This window comes from Labeo rohita, chromosome 13 (genome assembly GCF_022985175.1).
Source record: "Labeo rohita strain BAU-BD-2019 chromosome 13, IGBB_LRoh.1.0, whole genome shotgun sequence".
NCBI classification, from domain to species: domain Eukaryota; kingdom Metazoa; phylum Chordata; class Actinopteri; order Cypriniformes; family Cyprinidae; genus Labeo; species Labeo rohita.
In genome coordinates, this window is record NC_066881.1 from 9,430,555 (window position 1) to 9,443,084 (window position 12,530).

General features: G+C 34.7%; 1 protein-coding gene across 4 annotated transcripts in view; it reads left to right on the forward strand.

Moving 5' to 3' along the window:
* klc1a (kinesin light chain 1a) overlaps positions 1–9,466 on the forward strand; it is a 54,050-nt gene extending 44,584 nt beyond the window's left edge. For 2 of the 4 annotated variants that reach the window (XM_051125193.1, XM_051125192.1), the window contains exons 15-17: positions 1,330–1,460; positions 4,635–4,698; positions 7,377–9,466. In XM_051125193.1, coding sequence (XP_050981150.1) covers positions 1,330–1,460; positions 4,635–4,698; positions 7,377–7,442 — 261 coding nt within the window. In that variant the 3' untranslated portion in view covers positions 7,443–9,466. The remainder of the gene's footprint in view (positions 1–1,329; positions 1,461–4,634; positions 4,699–7,376) is intronic. The other 2 variants (XM_051125194.1, XM_051125195.1) reach the window with 1 other exon arrangement.
* Positions 9,467–12,530: the final 3,064 nt, after the last annotated feature.

Sequence of the window (12,530 nt, forward strand, 5' to 3'; positions counted from 1 at the left end):
GTTTTTCTTTTGTTTTTTTTTTTAAGTAATGACCTGATTAAGATATTTCTCATAAAAGACATTTACATATAGTCCATAAGAGAAAATAATAGTTGAATTTATAAAAATTATCCTGTTCAAAAGTTTACATACACTTGATTCTTAATACTGTATTGTTACATGAATGATCCACAGCTGCGCTTTCTTGTATATTTGTTTGCAACTAAATATGCAACTATTGCAGGAGGTTCAAGCGCTCACTGATGCTCCAGAAAGAAAACGCTGCATTAAGAACCGGGGGTAAAACTTTTTGAATTTGAAGTAAGAGTATATTTAACTTATTTTGTCTTCCGGAAAACATGTAAGTATCTTTTGTAGCCTCTGATGGACAGTACTAAATGGAAAAAAAAAAGAAAAGAAAAAGATATTTAGGCAAAATAAGAAAAATCTTCATTCTGTTCAAAAGTTTTCACCCCAGGCTCTAAATGCATCGTATTTCCTTCTGAAGTATCAGTGAGTGTTTGAACCTTCTGTAATAGTTGCGTATGAGTCCCTCAGTTGTCCTTGGTGTGAAAAGATGGATCTCAAAATCATACAGTCATTGTTGGAAAGTATTTAAATACACAAAAATGCTGAAAAACTAAAGAATTTATGGGACCTGAAGGATTTTTCTGAAGAAGAGCAGGCAGTTTAACTGTTCAGGACAAACAAGAGACTCATGAATAACTGTCGCTAAACAAAAAAACACAGCTGTGGATCATTCAGGTAACAACACGGTATTAGGAATCGAGTGTATGTAAACTTTTGAACAGGGTTACTTTAATAAATTTAACAATTATTTTCTTTTGTGGAGTATATGTAAACATCCTTTATATGAAAGATCTTATTCAGGTCAGTACTAGATAAATAACATGCATTTTGTATGATCCCTCTTATTTTGGTAAAATAACATTTTGCAGATTCTGCAAGGTGTACGTAAACTTTTGACTTCTCTTACTATTTTTGTCTATCCATTAAAAGTCCATGCAATCAAAAAGATTTCTAAATTAATCCAAATAACTCAAGTCTCAACTCTAATCCAAGTCGTCTGAATTGCATATAACGTGTCCTATGGGTTATATTAAATCTAATAGTTTGGAATCAAAGAATTTGCAGGATTTTCATTTTTGCGTGAACTATCCCCTCAAATCTAACACCCCTGAGGACCATATTTACAGATCCAGGTAAGTGGTCACTGAGCCTGAGTGTGCTTATGATGAGCATGTGTCAATGGACGGTGCAATCTTTCACTAACGTGCAGTATGTAAATGAGCACGCATGGTTTTGACGCTGTAGCTTTTCTTTTCACAGGACGGCTCGGGCTCGCTGAAGCGCAGCGGTTCCTTTAGTAAACTGCGGGCCTCTATCCGGCGCAGCAGTGAGAAACTGGTCCGCAAGCTCAAAGGAGGTGGCTTACGAGAAAACGAACCCAAAAACCCTGGGTAACTATCACCACTTCCCTCCCTATTCTCAGACCAAACCTCCCCTTTCCAATATCCCAAAACCTTCCCACTACGGACTAAACAATGACTGGTAGGCGTGTGACACTATGACCTTTAAACCTCAAACACAAAATACACTGGAATACCAGATTGACTTGAGGTTTAAAAACTGGGAAAGAGAACTGCTCAGTCAGGCTTTTGGGAAATCAGTATTAAATATATTCGATTAGAGTTTCAACTAAAATCTGCAGTGAAGTAGATCTGAAGGAGCAGGATTGAGCACCTGTGTTTAGGATCCCAGAGGGACAGAATTACAAAATCTGTATTGCCAGATATCTGAGGTCATTAGACTTTCTAAAAATAATTTAAAGGCTAACTGGGAGTCACAGACTGTAAATATGGAAAGGCTGAAGTGAATTAAGGTGAATGTCCCAATCTGAACACTGGATGACACCAAAAAAAAAAAAAAACAGCTTTTCCCCCTCCATAAACCAATTTTAAAAGGGATTATGGGACAAGCTTCATAGAATTATCTCTTTAATATAAGGGAGGCAGGGGAGATGGGATTTTGCACACTGTGATGACGTTATACTGAAGGAAACTCCTCTGCTGGTATATGCAAAGTCTCTTTCTCTTTAACCCAATTTTAAGTGGATGAAGAGATTTGCTTGCTTTATTAACTGGACTGTATTTTTTGCACATGTACAAACATGCTTAACCCTGAATTGACATCTAACGTGACGGGTGACATTATGATGCAGTGTGTTGAGGTCAACTCACTTGTGTCTGTTACTGGGGTTCCTGTAGCATCTGATTTGCCAGATGTGACTAACTTTCTCTCCTTACCCTGTAAAATGCAATTTATGTTTTTATTTATTCCTTGCATTTTAACTTTATTTTCTGGCGAGTGTTATTATGATTACTTTGTTGATCTTTTATGCTTTTTTGCTTGGTGACTTTTCTTGATGCCTTTTCATGTCTGCTTGGATCTGTTTTTTATTTGAGGACTTTTATTTCTGTGTGCTGTGTTGTACATTTTAATTTGAATAAACATTTCCATGCAAACTTGCTGTCTGCTGCATGCCTGTTTCCTCCATTTTCTTGTCTTGTGGTCTCATTTGCCGTGTTACCCAATTTTATTTTAACCTTTCTTCTCATCTTCTTATACCTTCTGTCTACCAACTCCCTGGCAAACGTTTCTTTATTGTTTAAAATTCCCTTTACAAGTGACCATTTTCACAGACTGTGACACATTTCCACAGTTAGGTAATAAATGCAGCTTTTTTATATTGTCATTTTTAAAAAAGGAATGTGCATTTGTATCAATATACTTTGGGTAGTATTACCTTGGCAGCAAATCTGACACCTTTTTTTTCTACTGACCACCATAATGTCTTTTCCCCTTCATTTGGAAAGTCATAGGATGCTATCATGATTTTTTTTTTTTTTTTTTTTTTTTTTTGCTATTTGAGCAAAAAGAAAGGCAAAATATTAATATTTATTTTAGTCTCCAGTTTACTGTACATACAGAAATTTAGCCAATTATGACAACTACTGCATCTGAAAACCCTGGAAATGTGAAAACGGTCCATTGCAGATCCTTTTTGGTGTCTGTTTAGTGTATAAATTTGTGCAGTGTTATAAAAATTAGTCTTTTCAGTCCTAAAGTCTACCCAGAAATGAACGGTCTGTCATATACTCACCCTCATGTCTTTTTAAACATTAATGATATAACACCTTCGAAGAACAAGAAAACAGCATTAAATATTAAAAAAAAAAAAAAAAAAACGGTACAAGTGGTCTAATCATCTAGTTTTGTGGAACAGACTGATTTTGAGGTCTTTATATCTAGAGTTTTTGTAAATAATTTTGCATCTATCATATTCAAACTAGCATGTCATGTTTGGCTACGCTACACAGTTTTTTTTGGTTTTTTTTTTTAAGTTTTGAAATTTTTTTAAATGTTTTTTAAATAAGTCTCTTCTGCTCACCAAGCCTGTATTTATTTAATCTAAAATACCGCAAAAACAGTGAACATTTTAAATATTTTTACTATTTAAAATAACTGCTTTCTATTTGAATATATTTTAAAATGTAATTTATTCCTGTGAATTTTGAGCATCATTACTCCAGCCACATGATCTTTCAGAAGTCATTCTAATATTTTGTTTTGTTGCTCAAAAAATATTTATTATTATTCTTATGTTGAAAACAGCTGAGTACAATTTTTTAACGGTTCCTTAATGAATAGAAAGTTCAGAAGAACAGCATTTATCTTTTTGTAACATTATAAATGTCTTTATCATCACTTTTGATCAATTTGAAGCATCCTTGCTAAATAACAGAAAAAAAAAAATACTGACTCCAAGCTTTTGAAGTCGTATAGTGTATAATGTTACAAAAGTTTTTTTTAGATAAATGCTGATCTTTCGATCTGCCTATTCATAATAGAATAGAAATTAATAATAATAATGATAAAAAATGTTTCTTGAGCAGCAAGTCAGCATATTAGATTTCTGAAGGATCATGTGATACTGAAGACTGGAGTAATGATGCTGAAAATTTAGCTTTGGAATAAATTACATTTTAAAAAATATTCAAATAAAAAGCAGTTATTTTAAATAGTAAAAATATTTCAAAATTGTACTGTTTTGCTCTATTTTGGATCAAATAAATGCAGGCTTGGTGAGCAGAAGAGACTTAATTAAACTTAATTTAAATCCAAAACTTTTGACTGGTAGTGTATATCAGAAAAACCAATGGCATTTTCACCAATATTAAACTTGGTGTAATGCATTTACATGCTATTTATAAATTTCTTTATGAAAAATAGACGCTTACAGGCTTGAAACAACGTGTGGGTGAGTAAAAAAAGATGATTTTGTTCTGAGCAGATTTTGTTCTGTTTTAAAATATTTATCTGAGTAATGAGGGAAGTGTGAAAAACTAAATGGCGGGTGACTAACATAACGCAGTATGTCATTGCATGTGTTTCCACCGTGGCATTTTGATCTCAATTCACATTGTAAGGTAACATCATTGAGTGAAAGTTGCATTAACATGTTTTAACCTACACATCCCCATCCCACAAACCCCACCTTTCCCCCACCGTGACCCCTCACCCCTGACCTTTGACCTAACTGACGTGCTTGCATGTGGCTCTCTCGGATGCAGCATGAAGAGGGCCAGCTCCCTTGGAGTTCTCAACGATCCGGATAAAGCTGTGGGTGAACTCAAAGTAAGACAACATCCTTCACTGAAATCATTCTTTGTCTCTCCTGACAGCTTTCTCTTCAGTTTTTCCGTCAATCTGTTCTTGCTATGGTTCTCCATCTTTAATATATTTGTTCCTTTCTGTCTCTCAGTACCTCCTGCTCTCTTTATTATCTTTTTTTGTCCTGCTCCATCTGTCAGGCACTTTACTGTCTTTCAGTTTCATACTCTTTGTTTTTGGGGGCATCTATTATCAATACACCCACAGCTCCATCATTACCATATTAACACACGCTAATAAAATGAATGTGTGAGATCTCACAGAAGTCACAGACTAACACATTTGATTTTGTTTGCTAAAATCCTTCATAACCACTGATGGTCTTGGGTTATAAAATAAACACTTTGTTAGGAACCAATCCTAAAAGTTGAGCTAGTGCATTATTCAGTGCATTTATAATATCTAAAGAGAAATACAGGCATGTATAGGGTTTGCTCTTATGTCACGATTTAGTCAGTTACCGGATGCGCGGCCATATACTGGCGATACTCAGATGTAAACAACAGCATGAATTGCATGGTTAATGTACTGTTGAATGTACGCTGTTGTGCTAACTTATGCTGTCTAAACCACAGAAAAAACATGTTGAAGCTGCCAAATCAGTCCACTTCCAAAACAAAGATTCACATATAATGTACTCACCCCCTTGTCATCCAAGATGTTCATGTTTTTCTTTCTTCAGCTGTAAAAAATTGTTTTTTGAGGAAAACATTTCAGCAGTTTTCTCCATATAATGGACTGATATGGTGCCCCGATTTTGAACTTCCAAAATGCAGTTTAAATGCGGCGTCAAACGATCCCAAATTTGGTTGTAAACGATCCTAGCCAAGAAAGAAGGGTCTTATCTCGTGAAACGATTAGTTATTTTTATAAAAATAATACAATTTATATTCTTGTTAATGTCATCTTCTCTTACTCTGCCTGGACTGTTCTTGTTCCTATTCATGACAGTTAGGGTATGTTGAAAAACTCCCATCTCATGTTCTCCCTCAACTTAAAAATCATCCTACATCAATGTTTTACCTTTTTTGTTAAGGGTGTTTGATCCTCTTTTCATGTTCACTTTGCAAAGACTGGATCGATACTTTTGCAGCGATGTAGGATGATTTTGAAATGATTTTTGAAGTTGAGGGAAAAAATACGATTGGAGTTTTTCGACATACCCTAACTGTCTTGAGCCAGAATACACAGAGTTCAACGAGAACAAGGCAAGACGAGCATTTGAGAATAAAAAGTATTTAAATAGTATTTTTTTAAATGAAAATAACCGATCGTTTCACTAGATAAGACCCTTCCTCCTCGGCTGGGATCGTTTGAAGCTGCATTTAAACTACATTTTAGAAAAGTTCGAAATCAGGGCACCATAGAAGTCCACTATATGGAGAAAAATGCTGAAATGTTTTCTTCAAAAACATAACTTCTTTACAACTGATGAAAGAAAGACATGAACATCTTGGGTGACAAGGGGGTGAGTACATTATATGTGAATCTTTGTTTTGGAAGTGGACTTCTCTTTTAAGGTGGTAAAGATAGGTACAAGCATGTAATATTTCACCTACCTGACTGGAAATGATATGATCAAACATTAGTGTTGTCATGATTCTTGCCCTGGAAATCCTGGTTCAGTTTGGCCAACCACAAACGCCTTTTGTTCTTTAGACAGTTTTTTTGAACTCTTCTCCTTGATTTGATATAACTATGGTACTCCAAATGTTTTAGTACAGCCAAAAACATGACAATAAGTGACCATTTTCAGCAGCAATAATCAGCAAAATTTGCGAGTACGGTTCAGTGGCGCCAATATGGCAGACTGAAAACACGTTTCACATGAGATTTTTTTTTTAATTGTTCAGTTCTTTGGTCTAAATCTTTGACATTATGTAATGAAAATGTAATTTTAATGAATTTTTATGAGTCCGTGTGTGTTAGCTTTGCAGCTATGTTAATGCTAACATACTCTTAAATGTTTTATCCACTTTAAGAGGGTGCGGCCAATTGTAATTTTTTTGTTTGATTGTTTTGCTGCTTGATATTGCAAATTGGTGTCTTAGCATATTATTTTAATGTATAATCTCAATTATGAGCATAGTGGTTTGTAGTGCAGTTTTACCGTTTACACCACGTTGTTATTCTCCTTATTTCCCTAACGGCTAATGAACCGGAAGTCACGCCCATACACTTACTTCCTTGTTGAAAAATAAGGTGGATAACATTTTAATTAACATTTAAAAAGTTAAACAGTTATTCCCCCTAAAACCTGTAGCCAGGTAGCATTTGCAAATAGCAAATTGTGGTTTACAGTTGTGTCTTAAACAAAACCTAAGGTCTGAAATGAGGAACAAAATTTACGACTGTTAAAAAATGTAGTATGAATGAAATCCGGACGTACTACATTCTGCATATTGTCATGTGCCTTATGGAAATCAATTTGGAACGTGTTAAGTGATAATGCGATTATGGTATAAACTGTAAAATAGACTGCAAAAGCTACAGTGTGTGTGACTCGTACTGATCAGTTAACAAAAAGGTGTTTGTATAACATAACTTGAAAAGTCTCAAAGTGACTTTACCTTGAACAGTCGCTTGCTTCTATCAGAATCTCGCAAAGTACATTTATTATCCTTTCTTTTAATTTCCATCAGGAACGAAATAATAGTCTGAGGAAGTCGCGGGACCTGAGTTCCAGTCATACTGACCTGGCGCATTGAAGGTCCGCTGATAAACGTCCTGGTAAAGAGAGGTACTAAGGAGGACTCACCATCGAGCTGAGGAGAACTGTCTTCGACAGGACTACCTTTCTTCGGAGGTTACTTTTGCTCTCATGTCTCTGTATATGTATTTAATTTCTGGTAAGTTAGCTATAGAAATGACAACTGATGTAAAAACTCAACCAGAACCAAAGTGCACAATAAATTTGAGATTTATGTTCTGCAAAGATGAAAAATTGTCGGAAAACATACAAATAGATAATGCTATTTAGGCTCAGGTTGAGACTTGACACTCTAATGGCATTTTTGCTGCTTTGATGTGGTTTTTCCTTCGTTTTATTTTATTTTTTTAAAACCAGCAACTATAGGACTGCTTTTATTAATGAAGGATTATAGTGACTTAAATTACAGGTGTGCATATTTGAGTCTTCACAGACATAAAATAGTTTTACAGTTTTTGTACCGTTTTCCCTCTTTGTGACTTTAATGTTGTTTAAATACCTTGAGTTACACTAGAGGACCATGATGCTAAAGTACTGATTCAGTCAAACTTATTCCCTTGATAAAGAGAGAACTGCACCGTGTTTATGAAGGTCTATGTTTACATGAGTGATGGTTCAGTGATGCACATTTTCGTATTGCTTTTGAGCAGTCGGTTCATAACAAAAGAAATAGGAAAATTCCTCATAGTAAAAGATAATAATTTAAAATGTGTTACGCTGCCTTGGAGATCTGTGTTCAAAATGTAGATTAAATCTCAGGACTGAAAGAACAGATTCATTATGCAAAGTAACACAGCACTTTGATCTCATAGGATAATGTTACACTATTAATCCTTTGCATGTTACAGAACTAAACTGAGATGTTTACCTCAGTATTGGTTGCGTTTGGTTTATAGATGCTTATAGATCTGGTTTCACCTCTCACACCAGCACCAAAATGTTTGCTAATTAGATCTATAAACCGAATATGACAAGTTTTCATGAACAATAACAACAGGAAGCCTTTGTCTTTCTGATATTTGAGAGGTAAAACAATGCTTTCATCTCACATGGAGTTGTAAGTACTGTTACTCCACATAGAAATGCACTGGAATATGAATTCAGCCCCCAGATGCTTTAACTACAGTACCTGTTTGAAAGCGGTGTGCCTTGTGAGTGCCTCGGGCAGGTTCTTACTAATGAATGTGGAAGTTATTGATTTTTGAGTGTGATAGCAGAACAGTTTGAACTCTGTAAGGTCAAATGTTGGTCACGATCGCAAAGTAATTATGAATTTTTAATACTGTGGTCAAATAAAAGCCCAATGTATATCTGTGTATCATGTCATGGATTTATGCTAATATAGTGCACTGCTCAGCTGGCCTTCTTGACTTTGTTTCTACTTTCTTTGTTCTCTATATCCATGTGAAACGTTCTATGGGTGTGATATATGACTGCCTTCATTCATCTTGTATGTATAAGTGTGTTTTCTCTGTAAAACGCATGTTAATGCTCTGCATTGTGACAATGTGCAATAGGGTAGCCGCTGTGTGTTGGCTGGTTTTAATCTCACATGCAATGTTTTACTGACAAAAGCTGGAATATCTGCTTGGCTTGTGTGTTTTGGTTATCTTTGTACTCTAAACGAATAAATATATCATTTACATTTTTATATAAGAGTATCCAATTACTAATTTTAGCTTTGTTACACATTTGTGGAACTAAATGTGCCCTTCACATGTTTGAATTTTATTCTCAAACAGTTTATATTCTGTGTTTTTTGACTGTTGATCAGTTTGTGTTAAATTTAGTCGTCATTGCTGTTTTTTTTTTTTGTTTTTGTTTTTTAATGGGGTTACTGATGTGTCACTCGCTCCCTTATGTCCATACGCAGTTGCATTGTTTTTGTTTATTTTGAAGTGCAAAATATACACTCAAAGGTTCCGATTAAAATTACTAAAAGGAAATACAGCATTAAAAATAAAGTTCAAAACCTGTGTGTAGTGTGTAACAGCAGGGACTGTTGTGACCTGTATGATATAACCCTGACATATTTATTTTTGTGGTTGTCGATGTTGCATTTCTACTGTCTGTCTCTGTGTTCTACCATAATGTTTTGTATTATGTTGTTGTATGTGTGTATATTTGTGTGTGTGTGTTCTGAATTTCGCACTGGACTCATGTATCTTCCACTTTCTCAGGCTGCCGCTGTGCTGGCTAAACTTCATTTACTGCCATGTTTGTGGTGATGTGTGTTGCTCTGAATATCCTATGGTAAAGTGTACATACTTGAATAAAGACAACAGATGTACTCTACTATACTGTAAGATTTTCTGGGTTCTGGTTCCCCCTGTTGGCAAGTCGAAATGTTTCTTTTTTTTCTGTCATTCTATGTATTTTGTGTTCTGTGTACTTTTGGGGGGGGTTAAATAGCTGATGAAGTAAATAGATATAAGTGTGGTGAAATTTATTGGTTATTCTTTATAATTTTACCTGGACGACAACGAGGAAGAGAAAAGCATTTTATTTATTATGGTACTATTAACATGTATAGCACATGGCAGCAGCTACAGATACTTCTAGGAATAGTTCACCCAAAAATGAAAATTAGTTACTTGCTCTCAGCCCATCCAAGATGTAGATGCAGATTTTGGGAAATTTAGCATTACATCACTTGCTCACCAATGGGTGCTGTCAAAATGAGAGTCCAAACAGCTGATAAAAACATCACAAATATCCACAAGTAGTCCACACAACTACAAACCATCAATTCTTGTCCATCAACATCTTGTAAAGTTGAAAGTAACAAACCCATCATTAAGCCATAATTTAAACTATTGCGTCTGGCTAAAATACAAGTCTTTAGTCCATAATATGGCTTTTCCAGTGGAAAGGTTGTCTCGTGAATCAGAAAATAAATATGCACAGCAGGGTCAGAAATTAGCTTTTCCATTAAGAGGCAATATTTGATTTCCTGGGGCATTTTTGTTGGCTTTATGTTGGCTTTAATGTCAAATACTTAAACATACCACTTTAATCAATATATCAATATTTTTAAACTGTTTTCAATAGCAACTGTTTAAAATTGTATCCAAATTATACATGTAAAAAAGAAAAACAGGAGCTCATAGCGTTGCAATATTATGACAAAAATCATTATTGTAGATTTTTGCTCTTTCAGTTGTAATAAATATTATTAATATCAATATAGAGAACAATATCAAATGTTTTAGTTTTATTTGGTACGTCACATTCTGGCTTCACAGACAAACATTGTTTGTTTGTTTACATTGTATCTGCACTTTGTTGTTATTGACGCTCTGGTGACTAATCTAAGCGCCCCTGATTGGCCAATGCATTTCTAAGTTCAACAGAAACGCGTTTGATTGGTTAAAAAGCTCAACCTGCACAAAACAGCGTGTAAAAGCAATCTGACGCAGTTTATCTCAGATTTTGAAAATAAATGAAAGCAAAGATGTACGTTAAAACTGTGAACTCAATGTTCCATATTCCATAACAAATGACATCAGTCACTCAATATGTACATTTGATAATGCTAAAAAGGTTTAATATTTATGAATTAGATTCTAAATTTATCAATGTCATTGCCAGTGCAGTGCATTTCCAGATAGAGTCCGCCACTGGAGGAAGCGTTATTACGGATTGTGGAGTGGTGTTTTGAAGGTTTAAAAGTTAAAATGCCTCAGTGATGGATTTGTTTCCTACGAACAAGCAGATTTTTACTTCACAAGACATTAGATGGACTTGAGCTGTGTGGAGTATTGTTTTTATCAACTGTTTGGACTCTCATTTTGACAGCACCCATTCACTGCTGAGGATCCATAGGTGAGCAAGTGATGCTAAATTTTTCCAAATTTGTTCCAATGAAGAAACAAACTCATCTACATCTTGGATAGCCTGAGGGTGAGTGCATTTTCAGGTAATTTTCATTTTTTGGCATGAACTATGTCTTGTGCAGAGATGTGGAGTATAACAGTAAGGTATAAACACAGGCTTTATGTAAATATGATAAGGTTAACAGATAGATATTGCTTCATTAAAGTTCATAACACATACTTGCTTTTCAAGACCAAATGACAAGCATATAGAAATCAAATTTATTGCACACGATGGATGCTTTTATTTGAATAACTTAAATACTTTTAGGCTTTTACTCATTTAACATAGTAAAAGTGTATTTTGTTATTTTCAGATGGTCTGAACAACAGTAACAAATACAGCAAACTAGACTAATAATAACACACATTGCATTGATTTTTCTTCAAACAGATACAGAGAAAAACAATATTAGAACAGCATTCCCATGTTTCACACCTTCAAACCAGAAATCAAACCAGTAATTAGACAGCAGTGAGGATATCACACTCATCTTTGGCTAGATGGACATGTTTTCCCTTATTCAGGCTACATACAACTGTCTTCAGTTTTCTCTTTTTACAAAACAGCCAATGCAAAGACTGTACAGCAAAGTCTTTAAGTAAAAATGTGACAGATAATAAAAGATGCATAAAACTGGATAACTGATCTCCTTTTAATCTTACTGTTGATGAACCTCTCAATACGTGTCAAACAGGCAGACCTTTCCTTCAATAGATTTATAAAAAAAAAAATAAAAAGTAATACTGCTTAAACCCAAACAACAATACTGATACCAGCATATCTCTTTTAATATCATCTAACTGCTGCTTTCTTCTTCTTCTTCATCCACCGGCCTGTGAGCCATTTGCATCACAGTCATCATAACAGTGTACAGGTCAACCATTTAGAGCTTAGTGTCAACGAACCACACCAAACACATTACTCAGTCATATCTGCAAGCACACAAAGCTGAATCAGGTCATAAACCTGTGCAGATTATGCCTGGAGAAATGATATTCAGTGACTCACATTCCCATTCCCATATTGGCTACTAAAAAAAAATGTGAGAAATCTTTATGCATAAACAAATTTAACAATATAAACAAGTTGATGCATACATCTTAACAAAAAAACGCTACCTTTCTCTAAGTATGTATAAAGAGCCTTGCTTTTATCATGCTCTGACATGCAACATTTCAGTCCACCAAAGGTTTTTTCATTCAAAAAA